Source organism: Rhinolophus ferrumequinum, chromosome 8 (genome assembly GCF_004115265.2).
Source record: "Rhinolophus ferrumequinum isolate MPI-CBG mRhiFer1 chromosome 8, mRhiFer1_v1.p, whole genome shotgun sequence".
Classification (NCBI taxonomy): domain Eukaryota; kingdom Metazoa; phylum Chordata; class Mammalia; order Chiroptera; family Rhinolophidae; genus Rhinolophus; species Rhinolophus ferrumequinum.
Genome location: NC_046291.1, coordinates 60,776,142 through 60,795,667, shown reverse-complemented (window position 1 = coordinate 60,795,667; position 19,526 = coordinate 60,776,142). Strand labels below are relative to the sequence as shown.

Here is a 19,526-nt window from a genome sequence, read left to right as displayed (position 1 = left end):
CCACGTTTGCATCTGCATATTTGGAAAGGGAAGTAAACAGAGAAACAGCTTAGTTCAATATTTAACACTGCAAAGTAACACCTATAATGTCTGACTCAGCCAATAAAAAACAAGAAAATGAGCTTTTTAAGGATGAGCTAAAGATTATAATCAAAATCCCACCCTGAGAAAATGTTTCAAGAACTGTTTCTTCCACAGAAAACTTCTGTTTTTGTCACCATCTCCTTCACTAAGGTGGAAGATTCATTTCCTTCCCCTGAGATTTTAATTTGATTACATTATTTTTTATAACTTGAAAGAATAAGCTCCTGCATTTTCATGTGTGCTTCATAAAGGCACCCTAATAAAGAAGCCAGATCTTTTTTTGTTTTAATTTATTGGGTGACTATGGTTAGTAAAATTATATAGGTTTCAAGTGTACAATTCTGTAATACATCATCTATGTATATCACATTGTGTATTCACCACCCAGAGTCAGTTCTCCTTCCATCACCATATATTTGACCCCCTTTATCTTTTTCTACCACCCCCGCCCCTCTTACCCTCTGGTAACCACTGAACTATTGTCTGTGTCTATGAGTTTCTGTTTCTTTATTTGTTTTCTTGTTCCGTTGTTGCTTTTACTTTTATATCCCACATATCAGTGAAGTCATATGGTTCTTGACTTTTTCTGACTGACTTATTTTGCTTAGCATAATAATCTCAAGATCCACCCATGTTGTCGCAAATGGCACTATTTCATCTTTTCTTACGAGAAGACAGATCTTGTTGATAACTGTATAAGGATTTTTGCTTAAAGATGGTTTTATAAATGAGAAATGGCTTTAAAAACTGGCTTACATAAAATAACTTTTAAATTTGCCCACTCTGTTGTGCACATTTCCTGGTGCCATACTTATATCCTAGATAAACTAACTAAAATATTGTGCTTCATCAATAAAAATGATAATTTTATTTTATGGTGCTTCAGGTTTATCATGTTAAAATGTTGCTTGTGTGGGAAAGAGCCAACTGCTGGCCATACATCCTTATGCTGTGTTCTAAATATTCACACATTTGGGCTCATAATATATATTTAAAAATAAATATTAAAAACAGCACAATCACCATTATAGCTATTCCACAATGCCTCATTCTGGAAAGATTGAGTGTGTATCCATTTTAATGACAGAGGTACATAAGTACATATTTAGATTCTGACAGAGCTAATGGTAACATTATAGTATGTATAAAATATATCATGATGTTATGTCGTAAAGTGTTTATAAAGTGTGACTGTAGGTTACGAGTATGTTCCTGAGTATTCCTCACTTTTGTAGTTCCTTCCAGTGACAAATGTTTTCATTATTTTTAGGTTCGATCTATAGTGAGTGACTTTGCTGTCTTTCTTACAATTCTGTGCATGGTTTTAATTGACTATGCCATTGGAATCCCATCTCCAAAACTACAAGTACCAAGTGTTTTCAAGGTGAAGTTATAAAAGCATTTACTATTTATTTAATCTCTCCATTTCTGTAGGTCTGATCTTCACTTACATGATGGCTATAACCCTAGTACTTGGGATTTTCATGAAAATATAAAGAATATAGATTAATAAGCAGTAAATAAAATGCCCACAGCATGACTATAATTTTGATCTAATATTAAAAAAAAGAAACTACAGAAATAGAAACCTAGAGGCCACTTGAAACTATTTTCTGTCACTTTCTCCAATTGGAATATCTGTATACAATACTCCTAAAAGATAAGGAAGCATTTCGAAACTAAGGGAAATGCATTATCTTGATGCAGAATTGCACAGTGGATAGGGCTTGAGAAACAAATAAAAATAAGTTTGGAATAGAACTGTGACTATGTCACTAACTAATTAGTGTGACCTTGGGCCAGTTACTTAACTTCCCTGAGCCTCAGTTTTTTCACCTGTCAAAAGGGCTGGTGACTTCCTCATAAAATTATTGTCAAAATGACTTCCTTTGGGACTATCTCAGGCACCAGCCTTGATTAGAACCCTTCCTTGAGCCCCTGATGTCACCAAGCGTCTTTTTGCTGTTTTCACTAATGGCCTGTGCATACATCTAAAATGAAAGTTAAACACAGTTTTCAACATGCTGTTTATAAATGTAAATAAACTTCCCAACTGTAAATGGTAAATATTATTTTATTTAATATAGGTATTGATTACGAACACACATTTTGAGCTAGTCTGTCAGAATTCAAAACCTATCTCCACCACTTACAAACTCTGGGATCTTGGGCAATTTATTGGACCTCCCTAGGTTTTAGTTTCTTTATCTGTATCTTCTATAGAGTGTTGTGAAGAAAAAAAATTGAGTTAAAATATTTTAAGCACTTAGAATGGTGCCTGGTACTTTATAAATGCTTTGTAAACATTAGTATTAATTACAAAGTGTGATCAAACTATATGGTGAATGTTTAAATAAAAAAAAATTAATACAGTAAAAGACACATTGCCATTAATCCCCCTCAAAATACTACCCCTTGCTTTAAACACACTTATTCCATCATTCTTGCCGCTTTCTGAAGCAGTTCTGCAAGTCCTCTTTCGTGTTTTTAGTTGTGCTGTCATGGCTGCCTCAATGTCCTGAGTCATTTTGATTTTGGGGAAGAGCCAGAAGTTGCATAGTGTGCCAGATCTGGTGAATAAGGTGGATGAAGACACACAGTAATATTTTTATTTGACAGAAATTGCCTTATACCAGAAGCGATGTGTGACATGGAGCGTTGTCATGATGGAGAACGATATATGACACATTTTAAAACACACCTTCTCTCAACCGTAGTTCACACCCGACTGACTATACTGAATAAGTTGAAACTTGTCACACACCTGTTACTAAGGTTCATCACATCATTTCCTGTGTTGAAGTTCCCTGCCTTTCTGTTGGATGGCACTCGGCAGTGGCATTCACCATATTTTGTGATCACAATGGACATACTGCGTGTCACACATCGCTTCTGGTACAGCCATTTCCTTAGTAACAGTGTGCGACGATAACCTTAGTAACAGTATGTGACAAGTTTCAACTTGTTCTGTGCAGTCAGATGGGTGTGAGCTACAGTTGAGAGAAGGTGTGTTTTAAAGTGTTCCTTAAATCATCCTCCATCATGACAACACTCCGTGTCACACATCACTTCTGGTATAGGCAATTTCTGTCAAAAAAAAAACATCACGGTGTGTCCTCATCCACCTTATTCACTGGATCTGGCACCATGCGACTTCTGGCTCTTCCCCAAAGTCAAAATGATTCAAGACATTGAGGCAGCCATGACAGCACAACTAAAGACACGAAATAGGACTTGCAGAACTGCTTCAGAAAGTGGCAAGAATAATGGGATAAGTGTGTTTGAAGCGAGGGGGGTGTATTTTGAGGAAGATTAATGGCAATGTGTCGTTTACTGTAATAATTTTTTTTTAAATTTAAACATTCATCATAGGTTTTGATCACACCTCCGTATAGCTCACTCGGCATATCAGTTTATAATTAGGGCTTTCCTGGTAGCATCTGTTAAGACTTAATTCATTAGGTATTAATTAATCCAGTTAATAATTATGTACATTCTTTTATTTTTTACAGCCCACTAGAGATGATCGTGGTTGGTTTATTACACCTGTAGGTCCAAATCCATGGTGGACAGTAATAGCTGCTGTTATTCCAGCTTTGCTTTGTACTATTCTAATTTTTATGGACCAACAGATTACAGCTGTAATCATCAACAGAAAAGAGCATAAGTTAAAGGTATATTTTAACATCCATTTTAATGTAAATCATTATGACTTAACTAATATCAATTGATGTTCATTATACTTTGCCTATATTCTGTAGTCATTTGTAAGTAACATATTAAAATAATGCTTTCAGGTTCATAATTTTTATTGTTTATATCCAGGATACTTTGTCTTACAATGAACTTAAAATTAATTATTAGTTAATTAATTAATTTATTTATGAGCTCTAAACTCTAAGACTTAACCTCTAGGGATTTTTTAAAAAAAAAAAAATTGCCAGAATTCTAACTTTCTTTACCACGTTTAACATATTTTAATGAAATCACAATCTGTTCTGGTGAAGTGCAGCTTTACCAATTTATTTTGTATCTGGGATTCATCTATTTTTCCCTTTGACCCTAAATGTATCTATTAGGTTACATTCACTATTGGGACAAATTATTTCGTCAGATATTTCTCATTTTCTTCAGGTATTTCTCTGTCTATAATGCTTACGACAACAAAACCCTGCCATAAATGTTATAGATTGTGACATCTCTGTTGAGTTTTATGGCAGATTTCAATGATTTTTCTTTTTTTTACAGAGGATAAATATGAATATATCTTATTTATTATAATACATTCTGATCCTGCCATTTTGCAACTGTGAATAATCAAAGTTGTTCACTGCTGTGTAGTTTGTCTCAGATCTATAATGTGAACACAATCACTTACAGGAATATGTTTGATAAAATAAAAATCATTGAATGGTTAAAAATAACCTAAATCAAACCTTGTAAAAACAGAACATGCATAATCTTGTTTTGTGCTGGTCTGAGGTACATACTCTTTAAACTCTAGGAAAAGATTAATTGTAGAGCAACAGAAACCATGCTTTATAGCATTTTATGTTTGTTAGAAAGATTAAAAGCTCTGATGGAACTATTTAAAGGGAAACAGTAATGACATAAATGTGAGGAAGCACAATTCTTTGTAATAGACCTTAGTAAAAAGGAATTTTGTGTGTATATTAGAGAAAATACGTATCTCTTAAAACAAAGAGAACTCTTTATTTTCTTTGTAGAAAGTAACTTAAGAATGCTCAAAACCTTAATTTCATTCAACTCACTTGGTGTTTTTGTCAGAATTTTTTAATTATTAAGGACATATTTTACAAAAATAGCTCATAAAGTCTTAGGAACTAGACTAGTGATATGCTGGTAAACGTTTAACAACCAGTTATCTGCGTATAAAAAGAGAGAAATTTTGATTTGTAATATTTACTGATTTTCATGGTATGAATACTCCCATCATGGCCCATTTCAAGCTACCAGTGTGACATCAATTGGCAGGAAAATTGTTTGAAAATTAAATGGCTCTCATAAGCCTATAAGCTGGCTCCAGTTTATGTAACTCAATATTGGAAACTTTGAATCATTTACAGCCCTCAAAACAAGGAATTCAGATTTCCAAGTTTCATAGTCTACTTATTTAATATCAACCATTTAAAAATATTATTTGCTTTTAAAATATCAGCCTTCTACAAAAGCAAATACCATCACAACTTAATTATTGAAGTTACATAGTTGATTAAATAAATCTATAAAGCAAATATAAGTAGTGCTTTATGTTGACTATTGTTAGTTTGCTATTCTCTAAGAAATAGAAAAACATTTTTTTCCTAGACACCAATTTATTTTGTAAAACCGAAAACATCTTTATTTTTCTCATTAAAAATAATACATAATTTTTGTTTAAAAAACATCAGATACTATAAAAAGTTATCAAAAAGTGAAAAACACTATAATTTCATTACCTAGAAATAACATCATTAACATTTTTATATATACCCAAATATATATTTTCATACTACATATGTTGCTTGCATTTTTTCACATAAGAGCATCATCCTGGTAATCACCCCATGTCAACAATATAAATTTGCATTATTATTTTAAATGGCGGTATATATATTTCATTGTATGACACATGTTTAAAAATGAACTGAAAGTCTCCTGTTTTAGGAAGACAGTAAGCTGTATAATCATTGTTTCTCTTTCAAAAGAAGGTTTTTTTTTTTTTAATCTTTGTAATTAGGCAGAAATCTCACAGATTTCACTGAAAAATTATCCTTCAAGGCTGTCAGCTAAACTGATGGAGGCAGTATTTTTTCTAAGTATTAAAAGAATCATATTAAAACAAAACGTGGAAGTAAGTGAAGATTTGCTGAGGGCGACAGTTTCTTTTTGGCCACTCTGTATTCTTGGTGTTTCCCAGTCTCTCCACCTTATAAATCACACAGCATTTGCTCCTTGTTCTTCATGAGCGTATCGTAGGCCCTTAACGTTCACAGCCTTTCCGAAACTCCAAATCAACAAATATTCTGTATTTCCTCCTTTACATGTAGCATAGCTGAAATATAATAAAGCATTCTTTATGTGGTCTTTCAAGTAATTGCATTTATAGAATTAAATCTAAAACAAGCATTTAATATTTTTATCACCAGAATAAACTTGAGGCTATATTAATAAACTATATTACATAGTTTGTACATTGTTTTTTTATTGTGCAAATAAATGACCATGTAATCAAAAGATTCATAGTCTTACCCCTGAACAGCCTGTCTTTAGTAAACAATAGAGCAAATCTGGCTTACTCGTAAATTCAGCTATGTAGCCCCAGGTGGAAGAGCTGGTCTGCTCTTGGCCACTGTGAGACTGAACACCTCATCTTTCTCCTTGGATATGGTTATTTGCAAAGCAAGTTCCTTCCAGTGAAGACATATTCTATCTACATTGAACACTTCCTTTTGGTGGGGGGGTGGTGCGTTATAACCCTTGTCTTCTGTAAGTTTTGGTATAGTGTGGTCTGCTTCTATTGATGATTTTCCTGTTAACAATAACAAAAGAAAAAAAAAAACACCTCAGAACATTCTTTACCCAGAAGAACAGTTTGTTTCATAGCCGTTCTCTCTGCCTGTTGCTTCCCTGAAATGTTTGTAGTCTCCTGGCTTGGGCTTGAACCACATTGTAACAAAACAGAGGTGTTTCTTGAATATATCTGCAGACCACAAGTTAACCACATTTTCAGCTTTTACTAATTTTTTTTTCTCATTTGAAAACCCATTTTTGCCTTGGTTGGAGGATTCCCAGAAATAGTGTAATGAACCATGTTTTGTAGTTTCTGTATCAAGCACCTGGTAGACTTCACGTCATGTATCTAAGTCTACATCACACATATAAATCACCTTGGAATTCAGCATTTCATTAGGTCTTTTCACTTTTTCTGTATTTCCATTACCACAGCTAGTAGTTAGTTTTCCTATAAAAGAATTCTTCATACCACTAAGAATGGTTTTTTATCATCTTTTGTTACTGCGTACACAGGAAAGCTGCGTTGCGCTGCAGAAGCTAGGCCCAACTCACTGGCTAAGTGAATTACTCCTTCCTCTGAATGAGGAATTAGCAAAACTCCAGCTACCTGCACCTCATAATCCTTTGAGTCGATCATGGTAATCACATCATAAGTTATATACATGTCGAATCACTTTGTAGTGCACTGAAACTAATACAATATTGTATGTCAACTATACTTTTATAAAAAAATTAAAAGCTGCAAATGTAAACATTTGAGAATGCAAATTCTACCGGGGTGCCACAAACATGTATACACATTTTAAGAGATGTTGTCTTAAAATGTGTATACATTTTTTAGCACCCTCTGTATATTACATAGAGGTATAAATCCATACTCTTGCATTTTTTGCTTTGTTTCTTCCCAAGAGAAGTAGGATAGGCATAGGTTAAACGAATCCTTTTGAAAAACATGAAAAATATTTGCTTTTTTAGAAAAGTGTTCTCTAAAAATGGAAAGAAAGAAAGATTATTTTACAGTAAAGAAAGTTTCTGTGCAGATACAACTGTGGGCTTTTCTACATGTTTCTGTAGACAGTTCAAGCTTCTTTTGACATCATTTTTAATAAACAGCAATACAATCCCAGATCACTTGAGTAAATGAATGCATTTGCAACATTCATTTGGCACCACATTCTCTTGATGATTATGGCATTTGATATGTTCTTTTTTGCCCTCTTTGTCAGCCTGGTTCTTCATGTCAATCTATAGTCTTTTATGTGGTTAACTTGACAGATGCAGGAAATTGCTGCCAAGCTTTGAAATGAATTTTTTCAGCAGTGGCATCTGGGTATCAGATGGTCCTGTTGGCTGGCCTCTTGTCTTGCTGCATGTTGGTTTTAGTGGGGTCTGGTGTAGCATCACCTGTTGCTATGCTCCCTTTTCCTCCCATATGTCCATTTCCTGGGACTCATGGATGAATGTGAGAATAAAAGCTCTGATTCTGTCTTTATTTCAGACAAAATTCTTCAGAAATATGTTAGAAGGTGCAGAGTTCTCTGTCTGACAAAGGGATACTTCCCTTTGGCTGGCATGCCTATCAGCTAATAAGCTGCTTACAAAGACCGAGTTTTTAAAGTCATTTAAAATGAAAGGCAAGGAAAAGGATGATGATTAATTAGTGGAAGTGCCAGAACTGCTTTATTTCTTTGATTCACATTAAATTAAGATGCTCCCATTGTTGTGCAATATAATCGGAAAGAAATTGTGTATTTGTTTTTATTATATACATGTACTTTACAAAGCTAGCTTTCTAAATTCGAAAAGGAAATTATTTCCTCTGAAAGCATTATTTTGTCTGCTTCCTGCAAGCCAGAATCTCACTGTTTACATTTGTATCATATGTTTAAAACACTAAATAAGAGTGATAGTAAATTGCTCTCATGAAGAAGGCCTTCCTTGTATTATTAAGCCGTAGTGAACGCAGGCCCTGGGAAAATCCAGAGTGTGCTAAAGCACAAGGCCGGCTCTCTAGGTCCTGCGCCCTGCTCTGATGTTTATCTCCTCGCTGCCAGCACCTCTTCCATTCTCTCTCTGCAGTACTACAGCTTTGCAAAACCCCAGGGGGAACCGTTCAGACCATCCACACTGTACTCCCTCATAGGCAGGGGCTTGTGAAGTTAGGTCCTTCACTGTTCTCTAGCCTTCTCACTCCAGAGCCCCTAGGACAAAACAGTCCTCCAACTGGTTAAGATGTTATTCTTTCAAGGGACCCAAATTTGAGTTCTAGTCTTTGCAATGACATCTTCCAAAATGTTCTGCAAAAGGCCCACGGGAACATAGTATGGCCCTGGTGAAGTTTATTTCTTTCTAAGGTTGGGTGGACACCAGGGTGTTTCTCTTCCCGGATCTTAGTAATGAAAACCTTTCCTGCGTTATTTGCAAAGAAAAATTCCTAACGTCATATTCATGAGGGAAACTGAGATTAGGAGTTTCAGTGAACTGGGGCATTGCCCCAGCTAAACTGACCCAAGGAAGGGTACCGCTGAATTGGTGACTGTGCATGAGGCAAAAGTCGTTATGTGGTACATCTCCCATTTTCTCCTCACTGTCGTCTCCTGCACTTTTATAATTTGCCAAAGATAAGCAGAAAGGCAAGGAAGTACACCTGACTTTAATGTTGTTTTCTTAATAAAACAATTAACAGAACAAAATAACAGAAACAAAATACTACAATGACAAATATGCAACAAATACTCAACATGTTTCACTCCAAGTTACATGAGCTTTCATAATAACTGCAAACTGCTTACACTTTGGTAAACCTGCCTACAAAAAAGCAAAAATTATTCTTCTGGCAATTGGTAATTTCTGCTCACGATCCTAATAACAAATTTAACAGCTCTATTTATTTTAAAGTTAATACTTATGAAATTTGATTCCAAAAGATGTTTTAATGATGCATATTTCCTTTTAAAAAAGTTAGTCTGTAATTTATTGATTGCTTGTCACGTACCAATGATTATGCTAAAAACTGTGGGAAAGACTGAGAAATTATATAAGTTACCTGCCCTTAAGAAACATGTTTTTATTGAGGAACCTTGAAACAAATGAGGACCGAAGAGAAATGCATTGTTCAACTGCTAGAATATAGTAGTCCCTAACACTTATCGGGTGCACACTGTATACCCAGTATTGTTTTAAATGATTTGCAAAATCAAATAATTTAATTCTCACAACAACCCGATGAGGTGGCTTCTGTTACCTATCACCATTTTTCAGGCAGAGAAACAGAGGCACAAGAGATTAAATGATTCACTCAAGGTCATTGGTTGAGCCAGCATTTGATCCCAGGCCACTTGTCTCCAGAATCTAAACCCTTACCCACTTTATTATACTACCTCTAATGAAGGTGACATTAAGAGTTGGAAAGGAAACTAGGCTAAGCCCTTTGCTGTTTCTGAGGCTTTGCCTTGTCAGTATCCTAACAGGGATGAGGGAGAGGGTAACACTGCTTTTCCCCGTTTTCAGTGTCTCTCCTTGGAGAGACTTAACCACCCTGTCAAGGAGTGCAGTCTCCAGTTCCCAACATTTCCACATGCCATTTGCATCCATTTTCCCTCTTTCATAAATTTCCTGTCTGGTCCAAAAAAAAAAAAAACACTTAAGCTTGTAACGCCTGGAGGAAGCCTAGGTTCTGTGATATTATTTTTCCCTATAAAAGTCACCCATTGACAGAAAAAAGGGCAATTGGAAACTGAGTGTTTAAGAAGAATTACTCTTTAGAAGAGCTTATCTGAAGGGCTTCGTGGGTATTGCCCCGAAGAAGTTTCCAGCCCTCATCAGGTCATTCTTAGTTCTGTTGTTGACACAGTCCTTACTTTGTTTTCTCAGCCTGATGACAGGTGGACCCTCAATAATTTTTTGGTATGAATTAATACTGAAGGAATTGTGAATAATATTAATTACGAGTGAACTTGCCCATGTAGGAAAACTATGGAAATGACTGTATTTAATGATGACTTTACTTATCTCCTAGAAATAGAATGGAAATTAATGTAACATTAACCTAGAAATACATTAAGCCTATTAAAGTACATAGAAGGTGCTATAACCGTAATTGCAATAGGAATGTTTGCAACTTCTCTTTAAGTAGATTATATATTTTCAGACTGTTACCTTTTTATCTTTAAATTTACATTTTAGAACCAGTTGTATAAAACTACAGATAGCATCTTCTTTCTATTCTTTCTGTTTCATGGTAGTGGTGGTGATTTGTCTCTATACTACATTCAGCTCCTATGAGAATCCTCATTTCTTTTTTTTTAACAGAAAGGTTGTGGATACCATCTGGATCTGTTAATGGTGGCTGTCATGCTCGGTGTGTGCTCCATCATGGGCTTGCCGTGGTTTGTGGCTGCCACAGTTCTCTCCATCACTCACGTCAACAGCCTAAAACTGGAATCAGAATGTTCAGCTCCAGGAGAACAACCCAAATTTCTCGGCATTCGGGAGCAAAGGGTTACTGGGCTTATGATTTTTGTTCTTATGGGTTCATCAGTGTTTATGACCAGTATTCTGAAGGTAACGGAATCTGTCTTTATGATATGAGAGAAGGCAGAATATATTTATTATTGTTTAAGAAGTTTCATTTGATTCTAAGCCATCAATTTGCAAATATTTGTGTGGCATATGATGAAAGTGATGAATTTCTTTACTACATTTATATAACTTCTGAACTCGGGAAATGATGTGCTATATTTTAAAATCCTTACAGACATAAAAATTTAGTCTAGCACAGTAAAATTTGGTGTGTAAATGATTACCATAATTTTGAAACGGTGATAAAGTTGTGGGCAAGAGTCACTCATTTCTGACTGATTTGTGACCTGATTTCACTGCAGACCACACAAAATAAAGCTTGTATTTTCTTGTCAGTGGACAGATATTTGCAATCAACATTACCTAGTATAAGACAGAGGTACAGACATAAGTAGTGTCATGGTCCAGGCCACATATGCAGTTTTATATTTTAAATGTTCCATAAAATTATTACATGGACATCATCATTTTGTATACTTATTTTTTTATATTTAAAATAATGAATCCATTTTGAAGAGCATTACAGAGTAATTATTTTTTCATATGATTTTGGCAGATATTTCCAAGGTGTGTTATTTATATCTTAAATTAGAACTCATTTTAATTGTTTATAGTTTGAACATTCTAATCGATTATCTAATCATTTATAAGTTTACTTGTATTTAATTATTTCACAAGTATATTTGCAAAAATTAATGTCTATGTTATATAAATAATTATAGCGCTGGATGATGCTGAGATGTTCCAATAAAAAGATAAAAGTTGAACAATCCACATGTTTACAAATATCTCGTATAATGTAGGAACAACATGTGTATATTAGCTCTATTCTTCACCTTTAATCCAAATATCTTACCATTGTGAAACAAAATTGAAGTTTCCCTAAAGTAGCATAATACTAGCTAATATTTATTGTTTATTATGTACCGTGTGTAGTTTTAGAGATTTTGACCTATTAAATACTCATAACAATCCTATTACTGTCATTCCTTTTTAGATATTGGGAAACTAAGGCACAGAGAGTTTAGGTAATTTACCTAAGGTTACACAGCTAAAAAGTGTTAAAGCTGGGATTTGAACAATCTCTACTGGCTCTGCCCTGTACTGCTTCTAAAACATTTATTTATTTTTTTATGTTTTACTTTGGTAAGTGCAAAATAGCATGGCCATATTACATTTGAAAATAACTTGTGCCTTTTCTCCAAATGTTCTTTTTTACAGTTTATTCCCATGCCAGTGCTGTATGGAGTGTTTCTTTATATGGGTGCTTCATCTCTAAAGGGAATTCAGGTAAATTACAGTAACACAGGTGCATCCATGATGACGTATCTTAAGGTCTATTGATGCTAAGATGTGATAGTTAAGAAAATGACATCATCTAAGAAGCAGGTTTTAGACCACAGTTAAATTATTTCAAACTGGTCAGATTTATAAAAGTTAAAGAATATCCTCTTCAGCATATAAAGTTCATAATCTTAGGGTACTTTCATTTACCATAATTATATTAAAACTAAGAGGTTTAGATTTATAGTCCTTTTAATCTTTGATAATGTAATCATGGTTATGCATATCCATGAGAATAGGAAAAAACTTTATGCACAAAGGTGTTCGTTGTTGCACATACTTTCAAAATATTGCAAACAATCCAATTCTCTAACTTCAGTAAACAATTGAACAGTCTATGGTATATTCACTGAAAAGTGATAATTATGGTAACAATAAAAGTAACATGGTAAAAGTGTTTGTGGCATAATGCAAAGTGAAAAAAAGTAGGAAAATAAGTTGTACTTACCACAAGTTTATAAATCTATGTGTGTTGGTCAGATTGAAAAGGAAGGTGGGGAAATGAAAACAATTTGTTAAGATAGTGAGAGCCTGGGTGATGTTTTTCCTTTTATGTTTGTTTTTCTGTTATTATGATAATTGTATTTATAGAATTATTTTAAAAATTAAACTAACAATAAAGGTATAGGGTAAGTCAGTTTCAAAGCATAAGGGAAACCTTAGTAATTGTGTAAGTATTGGTGAAATAAATACAGTTGTGTTGGTTTCCTGCTGCTTACCAAATTACTGTAACACTTAGTGACTTAAAACAGCAAACATTTATCATCTCCTGATCTCTGTGGGTCATGAATTTGGGAGCAGATTAACCAGTGGTGTTAGCTCAAGTTGTGTCATGTAATACCTGCAATACCATGCAGACAAGGGCTGCAGTCACCTGAAGGTCTGCGTAGGGCTGCTGGGGCATGATCAAAATGGCTCATCACAAAGCTGTGGGCAATTGGCCACAGCTCCCACCTGGCTATTGGAGGGAGGCCTCGTTTTTTTGCCACATGGGCCTTTCCATATGGCACTGAAGTGTCCCCATGACATGGAAGTTAACTTCCATCAGAGTGAACAATGAGAGAAAGAGAGAAAGTTGTTGTGCCTTTTGACTTAGTCTCCAAAGTTGCCTGTGGTTACTGCCACTTTTTACTATTTGTTGGAAGCAAATTGCTATGTCTGGCTTGCACACGAGGGGAAGGGAATTAAACTCCATCTCTTGAAAAGTACCACAGAATTTGTGGACACGTTTTAAAACCACCACAAGTGCATTCTAAATCTTTACAGAGGCTGTTGACAAATTGTTCCCACTTATGTTACTGTAGTGGGTTGAAGTAGTGTTCCCCCCAAATTCATGTCCCCCTGGAATCTCAGAATATGAACTGCTTTGGAAATAGAATCTACGCAGGTAATATCTGTTACGAATCTCAACATGAGCTCATCCTGGATTTAAGGTCCACTCTAAATCTAGTGACTGGTATATTTATAAGAAGGGAGAGGACACTAGTGTATTTATAAGAAGGTTAGAAAGACCGCATGGAGATGAAGGCAGAGGTTGGAGTTTTGCTGCCACAAGCCAAGGGATATCAGGGTCCACCAGAAGCTGGAGAGGCAAGGACCATTTCTTCCCTATGACCTTCAGAGAGAGCATGGCCTAGCCAGCACCTTGATTTTGGCTTCCACAACTGTGGGAGAATAAATTTGTATTGTTTTAAGCCACACGTTGTGTAAATTTGTTACGGTAGCGCTAGGAAACTAATACAGATTTCAACTTAAATTTGAATAATCTTGTTTTCTAGCTTAACATTATTGATCTAACATACTTAAATTTTCTTCAAAGAGACTAATTTTGAGAGTTAGTTTACAGTTTTTTTTATGTTGACTAAAAGGAAAATATAAATTGGTGCTTTTGCTATGATACAGCTTGACTCATTGCTATTCAAAGACATAAAAGAAAAGTCACCTGATGGAATGTTACGCGTTTGTCAAATTGCCACTTGTTAAGTGGAACACAGGGCGTGGGATTGTGAGCTGCGGTTCAACAACAGACCACAACAGAAATTAAAATAGAAGAGTTTATTGCTCACAGATCCTGGAGGAAGTACCTGGTCTTGGGCCACAGCGGGAGGTTAAGGCAAAGTGAAGACAGAGAGAGGAAGAAAGGACCTGGGGCACATGCTTTTGTTAGGGTCTGTGGGTAGAGTGCACTGGCGTTCCTGGGCTACAGCTAGGCTGGTCAGTTCAAACCAAGGGAGCAGGGTTTTGGTAAGTTCCACAGGAGTCTTATCTAAGAGGTACATAAGGGGAAGGCAGGGGAAACTGTTGATCACACGGGCAATTGGGGAAGTCATATTAGGAACTTACATTTACTTGTGACTCTGTGGGTTTCTATCTAGGAAATGCGATTGCGTGAGAGGCTAGTGTAGTTTAAGGTCACTGAAGGCTGCTAGGCTAACCAAAATGGTGCCGAGACAACGATACCATGGAGTAGCTTAGCCGGACTCTTGACACTGAGGGGCAGGCAGCACAGGGACTCTTTTCCTGCATGAACAACTAGCCACCTTCTGACTCCAGAAGAAGGAAAACCACTTAGGCCTTAGGACAGCAGTGGATGTTTGAACTGAGGCAAAACTTGAATATGAAGTCACTGTAAGATCATCAAACACCCAAAATAGACACGATGACTCTTCATCCTGACCCTGGATAAAATGAACTTGGGAGAGGGAGATAGTTAAGAAGTGTGATGCATTTAATTTTACTCAAATTAGTTTTAATTGGGTCATTTCTAATTTCATGTATGAAAAGTGTATTTTGAAAGAATTGGTTTGGTAAGGCAAATAGGAAAGAGTACGGAAGAGGTTTTGTTTGTCTATTGATTTATTTATTTATTTATTTTTTTGCCTTTGGCAAAAGTTCCACGAGTACTAATTTCATCTGTCAGTGAAATGTATTTGTTATTAGGCCCCAAGCGCACATAAATACAGCAGCAAAAGTTTAAGAAACAAAGTAAAATCATTTTGATAGGTTTCAACCGATATCCCCCCACCCCCAATTCCACTCACATGATTTTATACTCGTGAGGTTTAGAACTAAACAAGAATGTGAAGTTTTGGAATTATGTAGGGTGTGAATCTTTCAAATGAAACTTGAGGAAAACATTATCAAAGGCTCATGAGAAAAGCATAATGAGTTTTAAATAGCAAACATGAAACAGCGAGCAGGGTCTCACACTGAGAAACAGGGTTAGTGAAAATTTAAGTGAGCCCCGAGCTCAGGGAGTTGAAATCCCGGTTTGGAATTTTGTGGTTAATTCAGTGCAGAAATGGTAAATTGATATTAGGACAAGATAGAAGCTAAAGGCAAAACTCAGAATACATTTGTCATTACTTAAGTAGTAATAAATATTTGCTGAATGTCAACAGTTCAAGGAGCATGTTAGTTAGTTACTCTATATGTTATAGGAACATATATTTTACCTGATTATTTAGCAATATTAAGACACTTATTATCTAGGCTTTTCGCTGTGCAACATGGCAGAAAAAAACAGATCACAATGTTCTCATGAATGCTGTTTCTGTACTCAGATATATAACCACATCTATATTCATTCCGACACTTCAGGACTCCAAAGTAAAGCAAATGTGCCATTTAAACTATAACAATTGAAGCACCCACACACTGAAGTACACTTATGCAATAACACAGCTTAACAAATGGAGAAATGGTGGCTGGGAAAAATGAGTTCTGTAGAAACTGAAACATTCAGTTATAAGACAGAAGATTTTACTCTGTTTATTCCATAGTCCCACCTTCACCATGTACCAAATTTTGTTTAATGACATGTAATTTTAAGAGATATTTAGGAGATAGGAATAAAAAGACCTAATGAAATATTTATGGACAGTATGGAGAAGGATGAGACAGGAAAAAATTCATCACTTAGTACTCTGCATAGAAGGTTTTCAATGAATTGTTTGGAAGGTATTAATAAATATGAATAAATAAATAAACAGCAGATGAGCTAACTTATATATGATTCTGGTTTAGGATTCTGGTTGAGGGAAGATCCTGCCATGTCATAAGACAGGTGCACAGAAGGAAAGATGGGTTTATGTTGAGTTTGGGATTCCTAATATACATATAAGCAGATTTTGGTAAAACAGGGTATTTTGACCCTGACACTTGACTCCATGGCACTTGCCCCTTGGCATATTAGAATCATTTTGGAACAGTGGATGAGAATTGCTTGCAATTTTCTTAGAAATTAGCTAAGAAATAAAATCAAATATTATTCTTTTGAAAATGCATAATAGATATTACTGTAGAAATGGCATGAAAGATCTGACAGTGATGAAACCATATTCTAAATAATCACTTCTTGTTGGAAACATTCAAAACTGCAAAATTTGGCCTGAGAAATATTAAACAAAATGATACACGTAAAACTGACATGCAGTAAAATTTGTTAGTAAGTAAAATATGATTATACATTTAAGCTTCCTGTGAAAATTTAATCTATAAGATTTGAATTGAGAAAATTAGCTTTAGTAGATAAAAATAGCCTCAGAGTCAAAACTATAACAGTAATATTATATAGTCCAAAAATAGTTGTGCTGTCTCTATGGTAAAATTTAAACAGAAATAACATGTATCCGGATGAAAATCATTTTTATAAAATACAACTGAAAAATATGTAAATGTTTTGACAGTGTAGTATAAGAAATTGGTCAATAGTTAACAAAATTTGTTCTGGAAATACTTTGTTACCAATAATGCATGTAGGTTGCATCTTTAAGGGTAAGGTATTTGTGTTTGTAAAAACAGCCCCAAAACTGTGTTGGGAATCAAAGGAGCAAGGCTAAAACAGCAGAGTCAAAATAAGAAGGTCAAACTATCCTACTCTGCAGCTGGATGTGTGCAGAGAGCTCAGGAGATAGAGCTGAAGTAGAGTTCTAGGTCCGGGAGTTCTTTAGCAACTGTGTGAAAGTTGAAGCCATGGGTGTGGCTGAACTATTCCAGGACAGAAGGAGATAGAGAGTGGGAGTCCAGGAAGCCCTGGTGTTAAGGGGCAAATAAAGGAAGAGATTGTGATGTGACAACGTAAAAGAGGATAATGTGATCATCTGTTTCTCAAGGCTATACTCTCTCAGGTAGCAACATTTACCATTGGCTTTACTAGTTTTAATTGCTTTTAAATTACAAGCTGTGTCCATAGTCAAGAAAATGTGGGCAATTATGAAACCGGAACTGTAGTATTTCAGTGTACACATAACAATCCTTTGGTCCAGATGCTCAGATGTCAACTTAAGTGTAATTCAGATATACCGTATATTGGACCACATTAAACCTTTACTTATCCTACTTTTATTGTTGTCTGTAAAAAGCCGTTTAGTCTTGTTTATCTTTCAGTTCTTTGATAGAATAAAGCTCTTCTGGATGCCTGCAAAACATCAACCAGATTTTATATATCTAAGGCATGTACCACTTCGAAAAGTCCACCTCTTCACAGTTATTCAGATGAGTTGCCTTGGCCTTTTGTGGATAATAAAAGTTTCAAGAGCTGCTATTGTCTTTCCCATGATGGTATGAAACCTCTTTTTCTCTTTCTGTGATTTTTCTGCTCTTATTAGAAACCGTGAACTGAAATTGGAACAACAGAGTAATTTTTAACAATTAGTGGAAACCCTGGTATAAACTTTAACCACTAAAACAAGTGTCTATGATTGGGTTTGAGATTATATATGAATTTTGGTGATTCATATTACTTTGTCTCTATCATTCTGAATATTGGTAGTAGTTTGAATTAATTGAAGTTGGCTGGAAAAATGTAAACTTTCAAAATTTAACATTATTACAGAATTGTACACTTGAAACCTATGTATGTAACTTTACTAACAATTGTCACCCCAATAAACTTTAATTAAAAAATATTTAACTTTAAAAATATACCAGGAAATCTGAAAAGTTAGGGGGATTTTTAAAATTAGGTTTCATTAAGTATTTCAGACAAGTTTCAAATATTTCAAAAAATATACTGAATTTGAATGACTATAAATCATTTAAAATATTATCAGCGTAGATGAGAATGGTTTAATTTTATTTTAAATAATGCAAACTATTAACTACACGTATTTAAGAAGACAGTCAAATATATTTTATAGGTTTTTAAATAGCTCGTTTAAATGACTCCTATAATGAGTAGCATCATAGCTATTATTCTGAGGATGTAGTAAGAAAGAGAAATGAAGGAAGCAAAAGTACAGACCATTTTATATACATACATATATATATATATATATATATATATATATATATGTATGTATGTATCTTCAAATTTCACTTTAGTCTCAGCCCTAATTGAAATTGATGTGTTTCTACTGAAAAACAAAGTTATATCTCTCATTTCTATGTTTTCCCTGTTTTACACTATTTTATTATTTACTTCAGGTGTTAGCTCTGGTATTTGTAAGAAAGTTGATGGACTTTTTGTTTACCAAACGGGAACTCAGCTGGTTGGATGATTTGATGCCTGAGAGTAAGAAAAAGAAACTAGAAGATGCTGAAAAAGAAGTAAGTCAGAGCAAAATAAATACAAAGAGAGCACTTGCATATAATAGCTCTTTGCAAAACTAAATTACTATGTTTATCTTTAGATAGTTAATGATTACTAACAACCAGGTGGACATATTTGGAAGATTAATGTTTAAAATCATAAAGTTGAAACGTGAAGCGAGCGAGAGCACAGGTTATACGAGGAAATCAAATCCTAGTGAAATATGCAAATAACTTTATACTTCATTATTCCCTAAATTGTACAGTTTATTTTCCCCTGTGAATGACAGAAACTTACTGATGCCTAGTTATTTCCACATTATGGTCATGCAATGATTGCTTTTTGGTGGAATGTGTAAGAAGCAAAAGGAGACATTATCACTGTTGGTATTTTTCTAGGGGACAAAGTTTGAATCAAAAAATTCTAATGAAAAGATAAAATTAGGTATTCTTGACATAGATGAAGTGCT

General features: G+C 34.7%; 1 protein-coding gene across 12 annotated transcripts in view; it reads left to right on the top strand.

The window, feature by feature from the left end:
- Window positions 1–19,526, top strand: part of SLC4A10 (solute carrier family 4 member 10) — a 260,771-nt gene that overhangs the window by 223,278 nt on the left and 17,967 nt on the right. For all 12 annotated transcript variants that reach the window (XM_033111856.1, XM_033111854.1, XM_033111848.1 and 9 more), the window contains 6 exons: window positions 1,355–1,468; window positions 3,597–3,758; window positions 10,912–11,163; window positions 12,403–12,471; window positions 17,914–18,087; window positions 18,952–19,074. In XM_033111856.1, the coding sequence (XP_032967747.1) occupies window positions 1,355–1,468; window positions 3,597–3,758; window positions 10,912–11,163; window positions 12,403–12,471; window positions 17,914–18,087; window positions 18,952–19,074 (894 nt within the window). The remainder of the gene's footprint in view (window positions 1–1,354; window positions 1,469–3,596; window positions 3,759–10,911; window positions 11,164–12,402; window positions 12,472–17,913; window positions 18,088–18,951; window positions 19,075–19,526) is intronic.